The sequence below is a fragment of the Aquila chrysaetos genome, chromosome 4 (assembly GCF_900496995.4).
Source record: "Aquila chrysaetos chrysaetos chromosome 4, bAquChr1.4, whole genome shotgun sequence".
Taxonomy (NCBI): domain Eukaryota; kingdom Metazoa; phylum Chordata; class Aves; order Accipitriformes; family Accipitridae; genus Aquila; species Aquila chrysaetos.
In genome coordinates, this window is record NC_044007.1 from 52,381,909 (window position 1) to 52,407,294 (window position 25,386).

At 37.8% G+C, this 25,386-nt stretch overlaps 1 protein-coding gene and 1 long non-coding RNA gene across 6 annotated transcripts in view; one reads left to right on the forward strand and one right to left on the reverse strand.

The window, feature by feature from the left end:
* Nucleotides 1-25,386, reverse strand: part of MIB1 (MIB E3 ubiquitin protein ligase 1) — an 83,029-nt gene that overhangs the window by 14,862 nt on the left and 42,781 nt on the right. For 3 of the 4 annotated variants that reach the window (XM_030011441.2, XM_030011440.2, XM_030011444.2), the window contains 5 exons: nucleotides 10,618-10,750; nucleotides 10,147-10,233; nucleotides 7,226-7,387; nucleotides 1,586-1,767; nucleotides 81-273 (listed from right to left, as the gene is read on the reverse strand). In XM_030011441.2, the coding sequence (XP_029867301.1) occupies nucleotides 81-273; nucleotides 1,586-1,767; nucleotides 7,226-7,387; nucleotides 10,147-10,233; nucleotides 10,618-10,750 (757 nt within the window). The remainder of the gene's footprint in view (nucleotides 1-80; nucleotides 274-1,585; nucleotides 1,768-7,225; nucleotides 7,388-10,146; nucleotides 10,234-10,617; nucleotides 10,751-25,386) is intronic. The other variant, XM_030011442.2, reaches the window with a different exon arrangement.
* LOC115340221 lies at nucleotides 18,554-24,780 on the forward strand. Of its 2 annotated transcripts, XR_003922989.2 has the most exons (3): nucleotides 18,554-19,274; nucleotides 19,375-19,568; nucleotides 20,892-24,780. It is a non-coding gene; the product is annotated as an uncharacterized LOC115340221 (long non-coding RNA). The 2 variants fall into 2 exon arrangements; XR_005932190.1 differs by having other exon boundaries at nucleotides 18,554-19,568.

Consider the following 25,386-nt stretch of genomic DNA (forward strand, 5'->3'; position numbering starts at 1 on the left):
CACCACACTTTCCCTTGACTTCTTTTTTTACTTTTCCATTAAAAACAGAAAGAGAACCAATAAACTTTGGAAGTTTTTACCTTTGTCCTAGACTGAACTTGTTCTTTACAGATGAGGCATTTTTTCACCCGTGGTGAGCACAGAGAACATGTGGCAATGTGTCCACAGGGGCCAAACAGAGTATCTCTCTTCATGTCTGAACACACCATACATTCTTCTAAGGTTTCAGAATCATTGTTGATCATAGATGGACTTCGGGAACCAACCTGACCACTACAAAGAAACCTCGCAGTCAAACTTACTTTTAAGAATTTTTGAAACACTTAATTTAAAATGCACATCAATTGGCTGTTTATCTATATATTCCTATGCATTTAGGCATCATAAAGCAATCCAAACTGCATTTTCCCAAACGTACAGTTGACACCAGAGTACAAGGTCACATGCTCAGGTAAGACACTGTACAGAAACAGGCCACACAAGTTAGAATAGTATCTCGTGAACATAAAAAACCCTTCCCTCCCGCCCTAAGAGTTTAATTTACTAATAGAGACATACCCCGTAGATTCAGAACAGCACAGCCTAAAACCTTAATCTTGAAGATACTTCCAATGCTTAACAAGTGACAGGCTTGTAAAAGAAGCCCTAGGCTCCCGGCAGTGAGTTCCCCTTGGATCTTTGTCCTATGCCGCTGCTCCACCAGTGGAGGGAGCACGCGTTGAACCTAAGCAGCTCGTCCCTACGGCCCTCACCAGCCCATAAAAGGTGGCAAGAAAGATCAGCAGCTACAGCGATGAGGCCGAGACGGATGCACAGACGCAGACAGAAAGACTCTGAATAAGCACCTTACACACCAGGGCAGCATCAATGAAAACAGTCTCTCTTCGTGACAGTTTGAAAGTACATTTTTGATTTCCATACAGGTATTAAGGATGAGAATCACGTAAGCCAGCAGTGGGAACAAAACTAGGACAAGTAGCAAGCTGAAACTTCTCGTACTCCATGCACTTGATAACATGACATTTCACTGAAATCACAATTCCTAGAGAAGTGCTTCTGAAACATCAGACCAACCTGTCCTCCTCTTTTTACAGAATCATATAATCATTCAGGTTGACAGGTACTCAGGAGCTCACCTGCTCAAAGCAGCATCAACACCGAATTCACACCAGGTTATATTGGGCTTTGCCCATTCCAGTCTTCAAAACTTGCACAGACAGAGATTTCACAACCTCCCTGAGCAATCTGTTGCAATGCTTAGTTATTCCTTCAGTGATTTCCACCCCACTCCCCTTTCTGGGATGGTTTGAAGTTCTACCAACCTCCACCTGCACGTTGCCACCTTCCCATTCTCCTCCCTCCCATATTAACAGATATGAAAGTCCTGCAAGACTTGTGTAAGTTTCAACTAATGTATTTGTAAACAGCATTCAATGTACCATAGAAAATAAAGAATTAATTGGAAGTCAAGAAAAAGCTTGTATGTTTTAACACTATTGCTAATAAAGGTACAATGTTTTAAATACATTAGTTAATCTATAGAAAGCAGAGATTTGGAAACTGCATATTTTATGAATATACAAACCTGACTTTTTCTTTGTGACATTTAGCCAATGCTTTGCAGAGACTAGGATCAGGGCAGAGATCGAGAGGAGACTGACCCTTCTTATTACGAATGCTGAGGTCAGCTCCGTTGGCTGCCAGGAAGCAAGCAATAGATGCTGCACTCTTCTTCTCTGCTCCCTGAGTGCCAAGTCCCATTATTAACTGAAAGAAAACAAATACATAAGCAACTTGAGAGACTCTCTAAACAGTTAGGAATAGTCTGGCTAAAGGAAAACTACTTGACATGTGCACATGCACATACACGCACATATGTATAAATCTGTAAGCCGAAGGAAGTGTCTCTAGAACTAAAAATCAAAACAATCACATGGTTGCTTAATTTTGAGTCAGCTATACTCAACTTTCCTTTAAGGAACTAAAATTCAGCAAGGAATAGTTCAGCTATTGAAGCATTCAATCTCCTGCACACCTATACTCACTTGTGAAGTGGCTGTCCTTCTATATAACCACTGTAAAGGGCAAAGTCACAGTGGGTATATTCAGAATACACTCGAAGTACACTGAAATTGCTGAGTTCAGACAAAATGCTACCACCACCACGCTTGGACTGAAAACATAGTCAGGCAGAGAAATGAATACACACTTACTTTTAGTCTAGTGAGTAAAGCACCTGCCCAAGAAAGACTTGATTTCAGTTGCCTTCTCAGCCTGGAGGGATTTAAACTCACATACCTGTCCTCCCATCCTAATCATATAATGCTCCTTTGCCCTTTTACAACTATTACTCTATTTCTGTATTAGCATACCTATTACGCACGATTCACAGGGCCAACTAGAAAAATGAAGAGAGAAGGCTCTCAACTGTAGCCCAGCAAGGAGAGGATTCACTTACTCTGGAGCATTCTGGGCCTGCTCCCAACATCTTTTTTTTGTATTAAAGCTTGATCAGATAAAATGTGTAAGTATAATGCAGTCTACATATAACATGAAACTGCTGGCACCACTAAGAATCCCTCAGCCAACTACACTAGACTATATTCAAAGGAACCGCTTCGGCACAGCTGGGACAGCTCCAATTCAAGGAGTTTTAAGTGTTGAATTCCAGAATTATAAAGGTTTTGACAGTAGGATAGAGGCAGGATTTCGTATGCACCTTTTTCCCATTAATTAAGTGCCCAACTTGACTGATGTACATCTTTCTATGCCAGTTTCAGTTTGTACAATCTATCCCGGTAGCTGGTCTTCTAAAAGCTGGGTGTCAAGTATCACCCCTAAAAATTAAGAAATTTTGGCTGGATTAACAACCATTTAGTATTTAAAGAACTAGATGTGCTATTTTAGACACAACAGCATATAAGAATGAATTTAAAATACCAGATACCTGTCACCGGAGCCCTAAGGGTTGCGTATCTTGAAGTCTAAACTATGAAGAAAACAGTTTTCAAAATCCCTCTAGTTATTTCCCCCATCCCTCAGAGATGACTTGTGAAGAAAAAGCCTTGGTTTGGGTCCATGTCTTGCAGCACCTGAAGTATGTATTAGAAGTCTTTACCCTGCCTTGATAACTGCAAGATTATCCTTACCATACAGCCACCCAGTTTCCTAGGGAAGCATTTTTTTTTTAAACCTCAGTCTATAAGTTTTTTTTCTAGTTAGGAGTTCTCACATCAGTAAGTATTACTGAGGTGCTACAAGACTCTTGAAGGTCACTTCATGAATTCACAGATATTCACAGTCCTGCATTCTTCCCTGTGATCAGGTAAGAACAGTACAGCTTGAAAGACTTCATACCAGGAAAACCAGTAAGTTATGGAGAGAAATTGTTCTGTGGTGTCCAGATCACAGAACATTTTTGTTTATAAATTCAGACTGTTTTTCTGCACCTCAATTACAGCATTGGCTGAAGTGAAGCAGAGATTTTATTTAGCTTCAGTCCAGGTACCTTGGACCATGACAGTAATCCAGCCAAGGCAGGACAACACCTAGTGAAAGCTGATTTGCTCCAAGGTTGGCAGAATAGACATTTTTTGAAGGCATGCCTACACCAAACAATTTGCTGTAGTCCTTTCTTGTTTGCTGGGACAAGAGTTCTCTTGCCATCCACACTTACACCTTATGGGCCCTACGCTGTTCCTGAATGAAACAGCTATTTGTCTCCAAGAGGAAAATCAAACACAGATCATTTGCTTCACTCGGTGTGGATATACACTACACCAAGACTGGCTTCTCTGCCTGGAACAGTCATCAGAATTATTCAAGAAAATCTTGAATCCTAAAATGCCTCTGTGTGCTGTATGCTTTGAAAACATCAGAACAATATAGCATTCCATTACACTTCTCTGGTAGTCTGCAAGATTTCAGGCACACAGAAAGAAAAAAAACCCAAAACAACCCATGCACAGAAAATCCCATTACGTCTTAGTGCCTAGTATTGCTGCAGCAAGCCTCCTCTGGAGGGTGCTAGCCCTGAGATGCATCAACACAAGCCAGTCCCAGCCAATTCACCTGCAAGGGAGAAGTCTCAGTGTAATCCACACAAACAGTATAAATGTCATCTTAAGTAATTGTAACTACTGAGCTATCTTTGAAGCCATAAACACCTAACTGACTTGCATCAGAGTTTCTTTCTTTTGTTAGGATTTAGGTGGCAACATCATTCTGAATCTTAAAAACATTTTAAGGGCCTGAAAGATACCTATATTAAAATAAATTACACTGAATGAGTCTGGGGAATAATACATTTATTTAGGATAAAAAGTACCCTAGACCAAGGAACACTGTATCTGTAATAAAGCAACTGATACTACTTTTTTTGTGGTGGTGGGGACTGTACTTGAGGAAATTTTTCTCCTCCCAGCTGTACAACCATCACAATGTGCTGGATAAAAAACTTCAAAATTATTTCAAGAAATGGGGTTCACTGCTCATAGCACTTGAACACAGAAATGTTTTTCAGATTGATACCTAAAATGTGTAGGGTTTTGTGTACCATCAAGATTAAAATGCATGTAGTGAACAAATATCAAAAAAACAACTGAAGAACAACCTGACAAAAATTGGTTTAGGTATTACAACAGCTTAATATCGACATTCAGAAGGAACTACTAAAAATCAATGCTACAGAATTCGTTCCATATAATTTCACTTATGAAATAAGTTCACAATATCAGTAAAAAGTATTGTTTCATATTTTAAACCATGCTCAGAGCAAAAAGTAACAAATGGTAGAATTTCAATGAAGCTGCTGTCCAACCAACTTTATCAAATATGGAAAACATCTAAAACCCTGCAAGTGAAATTTTTGTTCTTTTTCAGTTCAGTCAACTGAAAGAAAATAGAAATCATTACTTGTTGAAGTACTATAATACAAAGAGGTACCCTACAGGGCTCAGTAGGTTGGTATCTTCAAGGCAGCAGTCCAAAGATAATTAAAATTTAGCCAAGCAAAAATGAGCTCTAAAATACTAAATATTTACATATCAGATTTGCTATCACATAGACCAAAGAAATCTGACACATTTCCAAATCTTTAAAGGAACTAATAAAAATTAAAAAAAATAAATATTCTGTCAATTTAACTTAAGTCATTATATTCACAAAAAGAAAGCCTTACTGTTTCCCAGACTAAATTATTAATCCTATTTATCCTCTATTATCCATCACCTGTATTTGCAATTCTACACAAGACAAATTAGAAACGCAGCCTTGGATAGCTTTAAAGGTCCAGATGCCTGCACATATTTTAGCAGCCTAGATCCTGTCTTAATATATGATTTTGGGCCAAAGACGGCTTACTATTAAAACTGTTTACTGTTAAAATCTAGTTTATAGCGTTTTTACATTACTTTTATTTAAATAAAGGTAGATAGGTACAAGTATTGTTCTCAATTACTATTTTCCACAAAACATTGTCAAGGTAGTTTGATCTGCTCATCATCTTAAAGAGTTTTCAGGTATATTTTAGTCAGGCTTTACTCCATCTTTTACATTTCAGCCACATCTCATGCTGCTGCCACATAAAATTAAAATAAGCAAGTTTTCACCTCTTCTCTGAGGGCATATATCTTCTCCACACCACTTAACCTCCCAAATTTGTTAGTTAGGCAAAAACTTTCTCTGCAGCTAAACAAAGTGAAAAAAAATGACCAACAGTGAGCTAATATAGAAGGTACTGGTCGATCACGATTTTTTTTAAACATTAGAACATTTTTAGGTGATCAGAGGTACAATCATGCAGGGATTTTTTTTTGTTTGTTTGTTTGTTGTGGTGTCCTCACCCCCACCTTTTTAAAAATTATTATTATTTTAATAGAAGTAAACCAAAAGTGTAATTTTTTTTTTTTTTAACCAAGGATACATCTCAAATGAAACTAGAAGAAAAACTTAATTCTTCAAAACAAAATCCTCCCAAACTAAAATTTAGGAAGGTGGTAGAAAAAAACCCACTACTTGTGTTAGAAAAACTCAAAACGCAACAACTCTAGTTGCATTGTGGATGCCACTAATAAGATGGGCAACAGAGAAACCTATTTATGAAATGCTCAATCAGTGGAAAAGTATTTATCTCCCGTTCATTCGTTTCACAATTAAATACATGCATACAAAGTATTCTGGCCACTTCTCACAGAGTCCATTTCAGATCATGGAAGCAACTGAACTGTAATTGCTTTCTTCCTCTCACTTAAAGGGACACAAGCATTTTCTTACATACATCAGTCATATTTTAAATCTCTTTTCAAAGTTTATTCTAGTGTATTTCAGTGGGATTAAGTAAGCAGTCTGAAAAACATTTGTTGTACAGTGGAATTACTGTTTTGAACAAAGGCTTTTTAATAAAATTGGTGCGGTTTTTTTTGAATGAAATGCAAAAATCTTAATCACCCACAGTTAAAATTAGAAAAAATACTATGATACTGGTAACTAATGATTCAGCAAATCTCATCCACTGTCGCATTGTACACCTTCAATATCTAAAGAAAAAAATACTGTTTGTTTTTCTCAATCCCAATCATTCCAGAATTTTATTTCTCCTTTGCCTACCAGCAAAACTATAAACTTCATCTTTGCATATGGGGTTCACACAGCTTTTTGTGTGAGAGTTCCTTTTTTTCAAGAAAACATTTTGACCTTTATTACCTGGAGTTTCTTTGACTATTTCCTTACTACAGCACAATTTCTGAAATGAACTCTGTCAGAAAGATAAACAATAAACATACAAAGATTAAGAATGCCTCATTCTAACAGAATAACTTTCAGAAGGTTATAGAAGCAGCTAAACAATTAAAGCTACAAAGACATGCAAGATGTTGCATCACAGAAAACAATTTTAGTCTTATTCTGTACTGCAATACTGTTTATTTCTCTTTCCTAAAAAGCTACTTTTCATTTTTTGGCAGCCATATATGTTCACTATGGAAGATAGATCTGTAGAAATATTTTGAACTAAATAACCCTATTTTTCTTTAACAAAGATAATGACTACATGTGAAAAGCCACATACAACAATATGTTTTCTGCCCACACTGCAGTTTAATGCAGAATGTCTACGTAAACTTATGCTGCCAAAAACCAGTTGAACAGTACAGAACTAGACAAACTAGACAAATAAAGAGACAAACGTACAGGAAAAAAAAGGAATAAATAAAAGCATTTTATTTACTGTGTTCTTTGATGGCTCCCAAGCAGTATCTACCTTGCCCACATCTTGCATGTCTTGGAGTTGGCGGAGCTGTGACAGGGTGTGGTGTCTCAGAGCTTCATGCAGGGGAGTATCCCCATCTTTATCCTGAATATCCAGCTTAGCACCTGCACGGACTAAGAGCTGAAAAGAGAGAACTGAATTTACAACTCAAAAAAAGCTATTTATTCCTTCTAAAACTATTTTCAGGAAACTATGGTTTAGGATGCTCTAGGAGGTCCAAAAGGGTTATTCTTTTATCTTGCTACAATTCACAGTTGAATTTATTTAAATTTATTTTCCCATACTTGGAGCTCAGCCCTCAACTGAAGCATTTATCTCTTTTAAATATCAAGTTTATTTCAGCAGAAGCCTAACACTTGCCTGTGCTCTGAGGGAGTGCTACAAGAGATGCTATTTTAGAGGATTCTTCCTACTGTCCAAAACCTTTTAATTCTTACAAGACAGCCTACAAACAAACAATGTAAGATATTACAGCAATGTATCAGAAACAGAACAAGTGGGCGATGCTTCAGATACATATGTATTCTTTACTATTAGGTTTCAATGATCTCAAAAATCACCACTTTCACACCATGTTACACTTTACAACTTAATTTACAGTATCCTCCCATTAGCAAAGTAGTTAAGCATGTACGTAGGTTTACCCTTATTCAGCAGAAGACATAAAAACCAATGACACTATTAAATACTATCTCAGAACACTTTGGAAAGTAATGAACTGTAAGACTTGTCTTTAAGGCTAATTTTAGACACATGTTCCAGGTCACATGACATGAAAGCAAGCATAAGGCTGCAGAGGCCCTCCTATTCATATTGCCTTTGTGTACAGCCCTCCCATAATTCAATACACCAGAACTTCCTTAGATATGCTGTTAAACAATAATCAACACATGATGACAAATAACAATTGCCCCTAAAAATTAAACCCTGTCACTGTCACTATTCAGAAACCTGTAGATAGCAGCTGAGGTTTTAACTTTAGTTTTGAGCTTTTGCTACACTGCAAAATTTGTATTAGCAGCAGAGACAAAAGGCATAGCCTAGAAACAGGAATGCATGAAGGGGGATCTTCCTCTTCAGGACTTGCATGCTTGCAAGGATCTCAGCCTCTCAGCCTCTTGCAAAGAATCTCAGACTCTAGAAAAGGCTAAAAGGAAAATAGCTTAAAAGGAATTCAGAACTTAATTTTCAAGGAAATAACTGCTTGTAATTGGCTGCAGCTTACCATTCTCCCCAACCTTTTCTTCCACAAATGAAACAAAGAAAACCAGCCAATAGTTGCAACAGTCTCCCCCCAACTTCTTACACTTTCTAAATGGACTTACTCTGGCCCAATTTTTCTTTCTCATATTCATATCTTGTGTCTGCCACTACCTATTTACTGCTTAAGAGTTTCTCCTGGAAGAAAATCTGTAAGAGAACTATTTTCAGAGCAACCAAGAATCCTTGACTACCATGGAAATTCAAAGCCTTTGCAGAAGTTTAAAAAAAAAGAAAAATGAAAAAAAACCCACCAAACCCGAAACACCACAAACCACCACTCTTTGTCATGGTAGCAGGGCTTTTAAAAGAACCCTGCTACCTTTGACCACTATTCCACAGATGCCTGAGGGTACAACCCAGCCCTGGAAGGTACCCAATAGGAATTAATTTTGAAATATGGAGCCAACATGTTCTTTTCATGGCTGCATGAGTTATTTTAGGACTTCTCAAAGTTAATCCAACTCTGAAGTATGGATACTCTACAGGGTCATTCACTTAAACATTCTCAGATATAAGCACATCAGCCCAATATACATACTAGTTCTTCTGCATGCCTACCTTCCTGCTCATCTGCTACATTAGCATTGTATTCCCAGGTACTGTGTCAGTTCCAGAAGGGCACAAGAGCTCACCAAATATAGCTGCCAAATAGCTTGCAGGATGCAAGTGACACTGACTCTAGGAAACCATTCTTTTGGTAGCAAGCAGTTCCAGATATAGGGCCATATCACATGTTTCACTGTAATGGGATCACATCCATCAGCCCTTGGAGATGGAGAAACCTTACAGCAAAATAATGCTAAACAGAAGCGCAGATACAGGTCTGCATAGGAGGGACAATTCTCTGTAGGCCTGAATAAAAGACAGTTTTTAATATAAGATGACTCTCACCTTACAAAGACAAATTAAACAAATTTACGCAGAGGGCAAAGGCCAGGTTGATGTATTCATTAATAGGGAACATCCCCTACAGCAGTGAGTGCTCTCTGAGCTTCAACAGCCCACGCTAGCAATCCAGACACCAAGTCACATAGGTCCCATATGGACAGTGCACACAGGCCAGAATCGGCAAGCCGTGCCAGACTCCCGTTTCCTGTGCCAGCAAGAAAGTTTTGTTAAATTAAATTGAAAGCTAAGAACAGGGGAAGTTACACACTCAGAAGACTGGAAAACAGTTAAACTCCTAAAAAGATGTTTCACTTGGCTACAAGTTGCAAAAGCTATGAGCAAGAATAATTACTTATACAGCAAGAGGCACCAAAAATGCTATTTGAAGGCCCCATTACAGGACAAGACTCACTCAAGTAACAGAGGAACACATTCTCCCTTACTCAACAAGGAGGGATGCTGGAATTGGCAACCGCATACATAGAGGAAACCATAATGCACGTGTACAAAAATTTAGCATTCCTGAAGCATCCTTCATGTTGCCGACTGACCTTCTATGCAAGTTGGCATGTTTCTGAATTGATCAAAATTAATCATACAAACATTCAATGGCTACATGTTGTTAAATCATTTTTTAAATGTTCATGAAGTACTCATGTCTTAACAGCTACAATCAGCTTGAGTCAAGTACCATTAACCATATGGTTTATTGCAAATAAGATACTTACCCTAACAATTTGTGTATGCTGTCGTTCAACGGCAAGGTGCAGCGCAGTTTGCTGGTTAACATTCTGGATATCCAGGTTAGCATTGCCCTGAAAGACATTCAAAGCATTAGAGTGTTATCATCCCAGCAACTCATCTGCAGGCAAGGCAGACCATTAGGGCACTGAATACAACCCCAAATATGATTCCTAGTTTGGAAATTTGAGAGCAGAAGTGATTAAATACTTTAATTTTTCCACTGTACAGATGTTGATCTGTTGAATCAAACTAGGTATCAAATTTTTCAGTCCCTCTGCACCATTAGGCCATTGTAATGATCTCAAAGGCAAGTTTGACCTTTAGAGCTCACCACGTGTCCTTCCCTGCTCCACTGCTCCTGCATTGCGATTGCAGGTGTAAAGAAGCAAACTATTTTCACATCAGATGGTTAACTGAAGTGTGACATTTAAATCCTCCCGAGAAGAGTGTCCTACCTGATGCACCAAAAGTTCAGCCACTTCCACATGATTATTGAGAGCTGCCAGATGCAAGGCAGTGTAACCATCATCTTTTTTCTCATCAACAATCCATGGTCGTGGTAACTTGGACAACAGTACACGCATTGCACTGAAATAAACACGCAGAGATGCATAAATGCACCTATAATGTGTTTGTTGAATGACAAGAGGACACAATAAAACAATATTCCTTCTCAGAACTACAAAGTAGTAGTAGCTAAAAATAACATTAGTATTTTTTCAAAAAGAGAAAGTGGGTGAAAAGCTATACCAACAGTTCCAAAGCATAATAATTTCATGTTCGGTTCCTTCTAGTTAAAGCATACAAACAGACCATACAACACCCAAAACAGAGTGTGGGAATCAGATTTTTTCAGAAGAATGTTATCTAGCAGTAAAAATTACCTTAAAAGAAAGTATTCATGCAAATTCTGAAACACAGACAGAAATGTTCTCCCTCAAAATCCTTATAGCATCCTTAACTATTTAATGACCAAGTTCCACCACATTAGATTTCTTTAAAATCACAACTTTGTAAACTGATGCCATGGGCTGTAACAGTTAGGACTTTCAATTTCTGAGATAAAACTGGAGTAAGACCTCTTAGCCACAGACAAAATAAATGATGAAACTGTAAAGTGAGTATTAGTGGAATATTTTCATAACAGATAATGGCTGAGTATCACACACCATACCAGTGTCTAGTACTCCACCATACTTCTGTATGTGCTTACCAAGATGCCTACCAAAGGAAGGGGATTTATTATCTTACACCGCAAATTCAAGGGTGGGGAAAAGCAACCCAATTACTAGGGTATTAAAGCAGACTAAAATCCATGAAGTCCAAAGACTGCAGTGTTAAGGATACTAATAACACAACACTAGATAAACAAATTGCTCAATCTTGTATTCTCTCAGAAATACACTTTTCTTAAGTTCATGTGTCTTCACTTAGCTTTTGGAATAGGTAAGTAACCAAACCTAATTCCCTTATTGTCTTATCTTTATAAAGAGCACACGTAGCTCCCTTACAACAGTTCCTCAGAGACAAACAGAAAACCAGAAACTGCTACAATCTTGTGCCAGAAAACCTCTTCTGTCATCTGATCTTTCCCTGCTGTTGAAGCAACATGATATTTACAGGAGAAACAGAGCTTCTTCACAAAATTCAAAACTTTAATATCCAAGTAATATTAGCTAATGCAAGTGGAACCACTCAGTCACAAAATGCCTTGCAAGGCAGATACTATAATTGAATTAAACAGTTCTTCATTAGCCACCTGATACTGAAAATGTGGGATCTCAATAAGCCTCAGAAATATCCTCATAAAATGAGCCTCTCAGCTTTTACTTAAAAATATTCTCAACAGATAGCAATAAGATGATTGTGCTGTCAAGTAATAACTGAGCTCCTAATTCATTCCAATAATCTGTTACCTTGAACATCCACACTGTATAAGTGTTATTCACTCCTAAGCTCTCTTTTAGAGTAAGCCAATGAGTTTCCCATAAAACAAACAAACCAAAAAGCTGTGGTTCTGGGAATAGCTCACTCCAACGAGCCCTCCTGAAAAGGTGAAGTAAGAGTCCATGAGGTAGACTACTGTACCAGTAAGACAGTGCACTCCTTCCTAAACACTTCTTGGATGCTATCCTAACAGACTCCGACTTCTTAAGCATCTCCATGTTCTCCTGCTACTGCACTGAGTATGCAACATAAATTCTCAAGTTTCACACTTAATATACCATCCTGGCAGTTGCAGTGTAATAGTCACTTTTTTCCCCTGGATTCAGAGTGTCTGAAGGTGAAGGAGCCACAACGCAGGAACCACAACACAAGAACTGCATCTTCAAGCAGCAGGATCACAGAGGCCCACAGGAGACCCACGACGAACTGCTACGTGGAGCATCCACAGCCAGGCTGTTCTGGAGGTTTGTCCTCCACAGAGTAGACATAAGCACTTGGCCAGGAACTGAATGCATTCTGCAGTCTGTTGGTTACCTCAGTCTTTTTAGACTGCATCATAATCACAGCTTTCTTGAGGTAAGCAAATAAATAAGAAACCATTCTCAGCCTCTTGGGATTTTTTGTTTTCCTGGCAGGACTAAGCTTCTCACTTCCTCACAGTCCAAATCACTTATAAACACAGCAAAATAAGACAACAACACTTAACAGATTGTACATTGCTCATTGTGAACCATTGCTCAGCTTCTATTCATAACGCCTTCTACAGCTCTGTCATGCTAGGAAAAAAAATTAGAATATTTGGGGAAAAACACCCAACCAAAACACCAACATTAATTCTTTGAGAGATTCACTTACGCAGGAGTTTCCAAAATTAACAACATAATTTAGTAAAACACAAGTTACCAAAGCTTTATGAAATGTGATGAAATAAACGAATATTAGTTGCATTGATAAACATAATTTATTTTTGTAATGAAACAATGTATTTTCAAACCAAGGATATAAATATGTCTCTGGTTCACAATGTCAGAACTGTTTCTAGCTGCCTTAGAGAGGGAGCAAGTCTGGAGCATTGTGGTTTGTGTCATATCTGGACTGTACCTGGGCACACCACCATCAGCTCTTCAGAAAGCTGAGGTGATACAGAGCATGCCTCAGGAGCATACAATACCACCAGCAGCACAACAAGCCAGTCTATACGGTGGCTTCCCACAGGGTATAGTGTCATGTAAGCTCTTTATCTTCACCTGCCAGGCTCAGTGCTTCTAAAGACCCCATAAGGCTCTAGAGTATCTACCGTGGATCATCTAAACAGCACAACAAAAATTACCTGAAAATTCGTTATAACTGACAGATGCAACATGACCACTGTGAGTGACCAGTAAAAGGTGGGGCAACAACAACCTACAAAAAAAACCCAAGGTCAAGAAATTTCTTTCACAACTGCAACTACAACTTGAGGAACGCTATGGGAAGGCACCAACTCTCAAATCTGTAATTATAGCCAGCTTGTCTCCAAAGTAGCTCTAGTCACTAAACAAGGAACTGTCCTAACCAACTCAGATGATATATCTTTTTCTTCAGTAAGGAAATAAGGAAACTGCCAACTCCACAGATAAATAAAATAAAATTTAAAGAACATTCACACACTTTAACAGATGCATCGAGAAGTGAGCATACTTCAGAAACATTATTTTTGCCATTTTTTTAATACCTCTCATCTTTGAAAGAAAAGAAATTCATTGACTTAATATTTTGTATGCTATGAAAAAATTCAGTCATCCTAATATTTGCAAGAGAGGTAGCCTTACCAGATCCTCTTTCAAACCTTTCCCTGTTTAGTTTGATGTCAAATACCAGGAAAATTTTAATCTGAAGTTCAACTGTAAAATATCTGGGGGTATCTTGCTTTCATACAAATGAGATGAGATACCTGCTACATTTTTGGATGCTTTTAAAATGCATTGGTCCCACTTAAAAAACAGAAGGACCAACAAAAAACCCCAAACAGCTTCTATATGTAATAGATTTTTATCTTACTTTTCACAGCAAAGCATCAGAGGGCCAGTAACTACTCCTCAGTTGGTTCTGCTTATGCAAGCAGAGACTGCATCTCTCTCTCTCTCTCTTCCAGACTGTGCTAAATTATTGGGCAGCAGGATGGAAGGACGGTTTTATGGACATGATACCTTAAAATTCCGTGAGATATTAATATGCTACAAATGGCAAATTCTTTTATGATGCTCAGTGGCTGGATTCTCCTTCTCATTAGCTGGGCCGTAGTTTCTTTCAATGCACAAGATCCTGTTCCTTCACACCGCAGCCTTCCTTCCTACCGCTATTCTATTTTGCAGGATTTTCTGGAGCTGCTGCCAAAATTTTGACAGCTAAGTGGCTACCATTCAGAACAGCACTCACTGGAACAACCGTGCATTGTATCATAAAAAGTCATATTAGTGGATTAATACTGCATGCCAATTACACGTAATTCTTGATTCACTTTTCCACACAAAGTATTAAAGAAGCCACTGAGTTGTACCACTCCATTTTCAGGATCACAACACAGAGGTGGTCCTGAAAACTTGCTTTTGTCACCTTGTATACATTAAAACAGACCACAGACTACTTTCTCTGTAAAAGAAATCGGCAAATCTAACAGTGACCATGAGCATGAAATCAGTTGAAGAAAACTCTTCAGACTATCATCTTCAGTGTATTCAACTGTACAGATTACATGGCTAATTGAGTAGCTTCAAAGATTATAGTTAAGATGCTTAAAAGCCTTATGAAAACACTGAAATTGTCATCACTATGCTATTTAAAGATCATTACTAAAGCATTACTAATGAAAAAAAATTTTAACAGGTAAACTTTGGCATTTGTTGGTCTGCTGTATTTTCAGATTAGCAGGAAGCTGATAAAGATTTTGGGCCTTTTTCAGTTGGATGATCTTTTGCAAGTTCTGAAATTTTCTAGATGGGATGACAAAAGAAAAACTTCAGTGAAAACTTTTGAGGAAGTTGTCTGTGAAGCTTTGAAGGGGGTGAGGAAACTAGTTCTTCTTTCATATGAGCTAACACCTGCTCAGTGTAAAAGGTAATGAGAAAGCACATGTGAGTGAGTATAAGGGGCCAAGTTCAAGGTATCTGTTGCTTTCCCAGGCTCAGCTGTTGTGAGTACAGTGACTTATAAAGCCCACCATAATTCACTTAATTTGTCCCCACAAAAGACAGTCCAGGCTCTAATAGTTAGAAGTGATTTGGTAGAAGGAACACCCATTTATACTGCATTATATTTGAGATGTAGAATAATAACTCCAAATGCTGCTGAATGTGCCTTTAATTTGACCTTGCCACATGAGGTTTTTTGTTGTGGTTTTTGTTGTTGTTGTTTGTTTTTTTTTTTTAAATTCAGGTCTTTAGAGAGTCTGGAACCATGGCTTAACATATATATGATGTATTTAAATTATAAATAATAGCAGAATGCAAATTCAACAGCATGAATTTTATATTTGCAACATAAAATGCATCACAGATCTGAACAATACACTAATTCATTTTTAGCCACATAGAGCAGTTGTTTCAACACCAGTTACAACGTTAGACATACCAAATAAAAAAATCATTGTTATGACCAAAAGTTTTAACATATGGTATATTATTCATTATCAACCTACAGATAAAATCTCTTTCCTTATGCAGTATTTTACTCAGAATTTTTCCAGATGCTCATCAGCACTACCTGAGAATGTTGCATACAATAATGGATTTATCTGAAAAATCTACAAGATAAAAGTACTTGTAGCAAAATGAAACTACCACTTTGTTGTATAGAAAAGATTCCCCATTTAGCATTCTTAACTGCAAAGGCATCCTTCCACCCTGTTTAAAAAAAATATATCAAGAAAACCTAGGGAAGATTATCTGCTACTAACTGCAATTTGACTGCAGAATGATTTAAAAGGAGATGGTTGAGGGTTTGTAAGATGGTGGTGGGGTGGTTTTGTTTGTTTGGCCTTTTGGGGTTTGTTTGGGTTTTTTAAAGAACAAAAAAATAGAGAGGCTACTTCCCAATAAGCATAAGCACATTTAACTTTAAATGGCTACTGAAAGACACAATCCCACTTTTCCCTGCACTTCAATTCCTGCATTATGTTGGCTCTACAGACACATCACTGTCTCTAGGCAGTGAAGCAATCTGCCAGACTCTTGATTTGGCAAGTTTGCTTTCAGACAGATCAATGAGATAATCCAACTTACCCTGCACCTTCACCATCACTAGAAGTGATAGGAGTAAGGAAATGATGAAGCTAAAGTTGCAGGGAGGGCAGACTGCCCTTTCCAGAAGCAAGTCTTAGACCAGCATAAACTTACCAGGAAACGTATCTCTAGGGGTTGTAATGATTCAGTGCACTTTCTACTGCAAGTTTCTCTACTCTCCTGCCATTCTCCTCCCTCAGGTCAGCTTTCCACTGTCTCAGTGTGAGATGGTTTTAGAACAGAAGATATTTTACAGCAATCCTGGCTTGAAGTATTCCCCCCCAACACCCCCCTCTTGTCCACTTATTCCCACCCCAGCTTAGCTAAACCTGTTCACCCGTTTCCTGTTACATCCTCAAACAGTTGAAGGAACAGATCAGATTTAAAGACAGTTTCCATTGCAAAGTTTTCTTTCAAGGCTACGTAGTCGGATATGCATTTTACAACGCAATAGAAGCAAGACTACTTTTTACTAATCCCATTCTTGTCCTCTGACCACCACCTCTGCTCAACTACCCACCCGCCCTCCTCCCCCCCAAAGTGGTCCAAACACAGCATCTAAAAAGTTACCCCTTTTTGTTGGTTTATTTCTCATACAGAATAGTACTCTGAGCCTGCTCACTGTGAAGCCATAGAAATATTTGTACCAACATAGTGCAAGAAGTAACACAGGAGCAGGACAGTGCTATTTTTGGCAACGATGTGATCTTAAGTGCACGTCAGCACACAACTTCAAGCCAAATCAGTTCCCTGATCTGTTTCATGCCACACTTGCTGTGCAGTACAGGGAGTTACACTGGAAGAACGAAGAAGGAAGTATCCCTCAGTAACAAGTAACAAAGAATAGATTAATACCTTAGACTGGTATTACTAAGCACACTGTATCTCGAAATTAGTGTTTAACATTTCATATCTGACTGATGGCTCAGCTGGCAGAAGTTTAAGTAGGCAGTCTGTTTCCTTTTTTTTGTGTCTCAGATTTTCAAGTATCTTTTGGTATTTGAAAAATCGATTTCAATATACATGAAACTAAAGAAACAACGAGGTATATAAATTTACATGGATTTCACAAAAATGTATTCTGTATTAGCCTAGATCTTGCACAACAATTTTGTCTCCAGTGTATGATTATGAAATTGAAGAAAGAGAAGCGATAAATGTGACTTTTACCAGAAAGCTACACTGCAACAGAAGTTATGGGGTAAGCAGCTACCAAGCACAGGACAAAGTCAATACAAAAAGGGAAAGCAAGGAAAGTATAAATCTAAGATAGCGGTCCATTCAGGACTTTGCAGTTCACATTCTACCTTACAGTACCAAACTTTAACATGTTAGTAACTACTAATTACATAAATATTCATTGAGATGACATTTTCATTTAATAAGTTTGTTTAATTTTATATTGAGAGATGTTCAGCTTTTTCACTCCTGAGTGTTGTATTTAAATGGCTAAATTTCACTTACTGTATTCTTTTCTGAAGAAAACATTGCATATACTCCCTATGAATAAGAAAATCCCCTTTTCATATTTTGAATGTGTAACTATTGGTCTTGTTATAGGTCAATTTCGTGCACATGAAAGTCAGATTACTGGACTGAGCTGTTCACTTGATTTATCTTTTTATTCTTTTCTTCTAAAACATTTGAGTTTTTTCAAAGAATGGTAGCATCTAATTTACACATGCATTTATTTTTTTAAAAGTAATTTTATAGCTAGGCATTATGAACAGAATACTATGGAATTATTAAACATAACAGTACGGGATTATATGAATTTACTAATTAAAGCAAAGGTATCTTTTTCAAATAATTTCTAACTTGATTTGAATATGGCAACATGGGGCCACAAATCAACACCAATTTCTTATTTATAAATAACAACAGCACACTTTGCAGTTGAAAGCTTAAAACTGGATGTATGCAAGGCCGCTTAGACCTCAGGTTAAACAGTGTGTTGTCACTCATGGCATTTTTCAGCGATCAAGAAGCCAGGTTACACAAGCTGCCGTGGCAGCGCAAGGTATTAATTGTTCTGTATCTGCGCGAAGTCCTTGCCTTGCCTTGCTACTAGCAGGGCTGCCTTTTTCTTTTTTTTCTTTTTTTCTCCCCCCCCCCCCCCCCGCACCCGCCCTCCCCACCCCGTTTCTAAGTATAGTGACAACCTCATCAGGGTTTACTAGTAGGAGCGCAAGCTCAGTGAAAACCTGGGAAATCTAACTGGAAACACGAGAGAGCGCTTTATTTGGCAGTGCTAAAAAAACCTGGGGACAAATGGCTGAGCGGCGGTGGAAGTGCAGGCTGCACAATCAATCGGCAGAGAGCCGGATAGAGGCTCCCTCCGCTGCCGGATCGACAATCGACAGCTGAGAGACTATTTTTTGCAATGGTTGACTAAATATGGTCAGGGAAGAGAGAGGCACAAGAGAGCCTGTTTGCCTGGGAGTGCATGTTTCAAATGCTTAGCTGCCTATAAAGCCGTAACAGTTTTGCTCGTGCCCTCTAAGTGGGAAATACGGTTAGTGTCTTCTGTAGTGTGCGTGTGGGAGCCCTGACCTCGCTAGCAGACTTGACCTCTGAAGATGGAAAGTAGCTTCAACACAGACCTGCCTACAGTTAAGCCTGGAAACATAACCTCAAGCAAGAAAAGATGCAGTGCAATATCTAAGGAACTAGAAGAAACCAATATTTGCCGGGGGTGGGGGGAGACGATCGCGCTTTTTTTGTGCCTTTTTTTTTTTTTTTGGAAGCGACTCCAACTTTTGGGGGCTTGGTTTTGGTTTTTTGTTGGGTTTTTATTTTTCTTTTTGCCTGTGATTATTTTCATCTGACAGTGGGCTAAGTTCACCTTCCCTTGGCTTCCTAGCATCTATCCTTGGAGTCTTAACTGTCAGTCCAGCAGACATAAGGTATAATTTCTATACAACATCATCCATATTTTAGCATTCCAAGAAAGGCAGCAGGTGCCAATTAGGCACCCGTCTTCATGCTTTTTTTTTTTCTTTTAAGTTTTATCTATTTAAGGTGGTGAGGTACTGTATGCACCGACACTCACCCCCCCTTGCCTCCCCCTCCCATGTAATGAAGAGCTGATTCAGCGAATAGAGTGAGAGAGCACTCAGGATGAGATGGCTGCTGCTGATGTGTCTCTAGGTCATTACCTCTCTGCCAACTGCAAATGCTGCATGATACTAAGCTTACAGGTAATAGAACATCAGGAGACCTGCATTATTCTGCACGTTTAAAGGATGCCTATGACTTTCTGCATGTATATCTTATTTACTAAAATGTTTTTTTATTGTTATGTTAATCCCTCTACTCTGGGAACAGCTTAATTTTGAGTGTGTTAAAGTATCAAGCATTTGTAGTGTAAAGAGCAGGTTGAAAGAAAACAACGTTAATCCAAATTTCATAGCCAAAAAAACCCCAACTTGCTTGGTAGGCAGAATTCTTTTTAAAGAAGATAAACTCAAAAATTGCAATGCCATTAACTGGTTGTTCATTTCAGTGAAATATATTCTTATCTTCCTATGCACAACTACAAAAATGACCAACTTTAAAAAGAAAATCTAATAAACAGTGTGGTAGTGCAATGCTGAGTTCTCAAGTAGGTCTAAGCAAAATTTTCAAGGTGCTTTATCTCAGATGTACATGAAAACAACCTACTTAAAAACTAGAATGTGACTGCTGTGATTCTAATGCTGCATTGCTGTTTCTCCTTGTAGTACTGTGCTAGCTACTGCTACACTCTGATTTGCTCTCTGTCAGCTGCACTAGGTTTTTGTCATGAGCTGCAGAAATTCTTACTTCCTCTGCTCTCAGCTTTCCTTATGACTATTACATTTACTAATTGTTAAACTTATTTCAAATTTACCTTCTAATGCTGTAAAGACAAAGCTTACTCTTTACTGTAACCCAAATCAGCTCCTGAAATACAAATTAAGCAACCATAAGCTGTATCTGACAGCCCCTTAGAAGTCAAACCTGTACTGTACATCAAATATTTAACTACCATTCCAAACCAAGGCACAGAGTCTGACGAAACAGGGTTAAACTTGGGGTATGTTTCTTTGAGGACCTTTGGGTGTTTTTTGGTGGTTTTTTTTTAGTTGTCTCAAATATTTCAAGTGTGGACAAGATTTTGGCTGAAGCAGGTGAGTGCCAATTTGAAAAAATGAGAAAAGCTGCTTGCAGAAACATTGAATAGGTATTAGCTTTCACATGTGACCTTTGGCCTAACAATCCAAATCCTGTCACAGCAGTTAGAGGTTGTTTTCTTAATTCAATGTCATCATCTTTACGATAAGCAGGATCACCAGTGGCATGTGCTGTTATTATGGGTTGTTTGGGTTTTTTGGGGGGTTTTTTTTTTTCAAACTACTCTGAACTACAGCAGAAATAAGTATAAACCTGCAAAGAGTTTGCAGAATACGGGATGGGATGCCAAAAGCAGGGAAGTGGGACTGGGGAGGGTAGGAAAATAAGTTTATAACTACCGTATTAGATGAGTCTATACTTCCCTTCAGGACACTAGATGCAAACTGTACACCAGCTAGAAGACCTGGGAGGAAGCTGAAGTTTTCACAGTGGAATACAACTACAAATTCCAAGAAAACACATTGCAAAGCTACCAGCGATTCAACTCTCCACTCAAACGTGGTCACTCAGAATGAACAGCAAGAGGCTGCAAAAAACTGGAAAAGCACTTCTAAAGTCCATACCATCCCAGAACAATGAACTATAACCGGCTTTAAGCCACTGTGCAGGTAAATTGCATTGCAAAGTTCAGTTAGAGTAAGTTTTATTTTCTACCATCAGTTAATCATAACATTGTTCTACCCAAGAATTGTCAGCCTGAGTTTTACCTAATGACAGCAAGGGAAAGCAGCAAAATACTTTTCAGGTTCATCTGACAGGTAGTCGAGCAACTCTGTGTACCTGCTCAGAGTACATACTTCTTTATGTACCCATATGAACATACAATGCTATGGAATGTAAAGAAGTATGTATTTTTGGCAGGCACGGAACGACCAGTAAGAGGAAACTAAACAGCTGTTGGAAGAAACAGGTTTCCCTCTTGTTTGAATGACATTCATGTGACAAATTAGCTTGCTAAGGGTCAGCTGGTTTTGCCAAAATAACTCATACTTGTTAGTAACAAATCACAAAACATTAAATTAAGTGACTATAACAGTGGGTAGGAAGAATTGTTCACAGCTGATAAACAGAACATTAGTTGTAAACAAAGAATTCAAAACAAGGCTGGAAAGGAACCCTTGAAATGCACCAATTAAGATTGCAGCATAGCTGCAAATTTTATCATTATTAGTACCCCTCACTTAATAGATCCTAAACTAATCTTAAAAGCCTGATTATCAAAACATCTCATTAAAAACAAGCCATTGTTCTACTAATCACAGCCAGTTCTGTGTACTTCAGATGGTAGTATTTAAATTTACATCTACCATAGAATATTTAATCTACAGGTTGCAACTAAGACACAAGTAGAAACAGCTCAGAAATTAAGGCTGTGATGTAGAGAAACAGATAGCCAAAATAATTGAGTATGATAACTTCTGCAATTTAATATGAGACTTAAGTTAGAATTTTCTCCAAATCAGCACTTATTACGCTCACTGAGCTCTTCGATACAAAGTGCAGTGTCAGGTTTATGCACAGAAAGTGACAATACAGAGATTTCTAGGCCACGGTTGCTAGTCAGCGGATTAAAGCTATTGACAGATTCCTAAATGAAAACACAAATGACAACTACAACCTAAAAGGTAAGTTATCTTAAATACTATTTTCAAATAAGCTGAATTTATTTTAAATACAAATTTAAGAAAATTGCCCATGAAAATATGACTTTGTAGCATCCAGAAAATTGTAAGAACTACATAAGAAATAGTCCTGCAACAGTTTCAAGTTCTAAAAGTGGTATTAATTAAAATATACTGGTGCATACCATCCCTAAGTAAAGACACTCAACATCAAATTCAGGAACAAGGAAAAATATGCGTAAAGACCTCCTGGCTCATCAATCCAGCCATTCCTATTCACGACAGCAGCCTTCTAAAGGCAGTTATTAAATAGGATACGTCCAGAATAAGTAGGCACATTTGGCCTAGATTAAAGATTCTAACTGTACCCCTGTGCTTACTAAAATGTCTGGGAGAAAAAAACCAAGAAAAATAAAAAAAGGCAATGCACAATTTTTAGATGGAGAATCTTATTTTTAAATACTCACAAAATTCTCAAGTATTTAATACTCTACATAGCCTGCTATTTTTATTACCTGAAACTACAGAACAACATACATACAAGAAACATTATCTTATCAGAACCATTTTCTTAAGTAAAATATTAATATTTTGTTTAAAAGCTACTTCTGAGAAGATATTTTGGCATGAAGACTACAGTATCTTAACATCTAAATTGAAACCTGGTTTACAGTGGGAAACAAATCAAATTGTAGTAGCTTTTCTAAATGGAGCAATGCTACTGAACTTGATCATGCTCATAGAAGCAATTTGGTATTACTAACAGCTTTACAGAGGGGTTAAATGCTAAGCATTTACTTCTTTTCCTGAAGAGTTCCTGTCCTCACCACCAATTGATTTGGCTTCCACTATATAATGAGACCAACTTTTTAACAGCTTAAATTTATTTTGAAAGGTTTTTGGTAGCAATTCATCATGTTGTGTTCTTTCTTGTCTTCTTTGTATAACATTGCAATGCTATTCCGAAACAAAGTGACAGTTCAGAGTGATACAAAAGTTAAAATTATATGTTGACATTGCTTCCTGCTAGTTCATGTTAGCATATCTCTAAGAATACATATCCAGTCACTCCAAAATGTCACATCCATCACTTAGATCAGCTGTTCAATTTTAACTGAGCACACGTTGAACTTTGGGCATCTGCTGACACAGTTGTAACTCAAACATTTCAACTGTGTGACTGACAGGGATAACAGATGCTGACATTATCAAATGCTACACGGCTTTTTTTCCACAGCCGTTTTTTGTCCCGATATGGCCAGTACATGAAACTCTATTGCCATCCAAAAGCGCACTTGAGCAGCTGTATCTGTAAAACAGTTCCTGTATAACTGGTAAAAATAGAAACTAATTTTATAGCCATCTTAATGCTTAAGTCCAAGTGACACACCTGCTATGTTTCTATTAGGATACATAGTGTTGGGAATGTATTTACATAAATCTTCTCACCAGCATCAGACTACGCAACAAACAGATGTAGACTATACTTGACATACTCATTACTAGTGAATGGCTTGAACTAAGGTTGCCCCCTACTTCCCACTGCAGTCAAAGCTCAAAAAGAATTCAGCATACAACATAAAAAAAAAGCTATGTGAGCATGCACAAATGTATTAAAGAGCTTAATTTCGAAAAAATCAGATGCAACCCCAGATAATTCTTTAAAAGCTGTATTTTTCTGGCATTAAACATTTTTACATATACTATCAGGGTAAAAAAAAAAATCTATCCTGCTATATTATATAATCATTCCTAAAAAGTTAATACTAACCAGAGATACAGTAATGGAATTGAAAGCACTTGACATTTATACTTGTGCTAACCAACTACAGCATTAAAGCAGCTGCAAAAGGGAAACTGCCAAAAAATTAATGGGGGGAGGGTGGGGGGAAACTGAAACCTTCTTCCCCAGTAAAGTTTAACATGAAGAGGCAAGGGAGCTCTACATGAGTAGAAGTTGTAAGACTACAGTTTCTGGTCACCACTCTAGAATTTCATTATTGTAGACAGAAAAAAGTTAAAACTGTAATTATAATTTGATTTGAGACTCATCCAAAGATCCTCAAGGAAATACTCGAGAAAGGAACAAACCTGCATACTGTACAGGCCTTGCTGGTATACAGCTTTCCATTCTGTTGTCTCCAAATTAGTGAAGGGATTTAAATTTGCATTGACTAGAAACAAAACATGTAACACAGAAGCAAGCCACATGTTTTTTGAACTGTTCATGTACTTAAAAATGTATTACTGAATTATAACCTTCCTGCACTCCAATGCTTTGCTAAAGCTGGTAAAATGGAACCAAATCACCTCTTCAATGGATTTGGTCCCCTTCAACCAGCTGTAGCTATGCATTGATCACTACAGGATTTCTCCTATTTTTAAAACTGGACGTTAAGTCTGCTCAGAGTAATTACGCAGTCCTCTCTACAGTTGAGTTCAACTATTCTAGGCACCTTGAAGATGGAAGATAACAAGGAGTGTAGCAAATTCTGCATTTCAAAATTTCAAGGTTTTATTTGTAAATAAACAGCTACTAGTGTTCAACATTCTGTCCACATTCAGTGAAAACTGATCTCTTACAACATTTATAAAAACAACAGGCAAACAGTGAAATAAACACATTTTCCAATGATTTATTGTCTCTTGTATTTTTCCTCAAGTATGTTGCCCTTTGTAACAGAACTGACCAAAAAAACCTGATCAAAAGGAAGCAATCATGAACAGTATTGGCAATGGAGGGTAAGTTTGCTTTCGGGGCACCTTTCTTTCTGTGTCACACCACCCCCCCCCCCCCCCCCCCCCCCCCGCTTTTATTTTAATTGCACAAGGGAGGAAACTCCACAGGGAAGGAACTGTATTTGCCATCTTGCACATGCTGGCATATTATTTACTATTTAAAGATAATAAATTTGTCACTGACCTCAACAGCTACAGACTGATCTGCCATCTAATTATAGGTCTGCTCATGGAGATCATATTCTTTCTCCAAATCAACTTGAACAAAAGTCTTCTTTCAAAGCATTTTCTGACATAATACTTTAATAAGGGGTTTTAGGAGCATGCTTTTTTTGCACTCAGCTTCAACTAAGCTTCAACCTACACTTACTGTGGGAACTGCAAATCTGAAAGCAAAAAATCCTCTTACTGGCTTAAAAAAATAATTGTACAACTCTTTAATTACCTCACAACTTGTCTCTGTGAGGACCTCAATGGCAATATAACACAAAAGTCCCTGAAA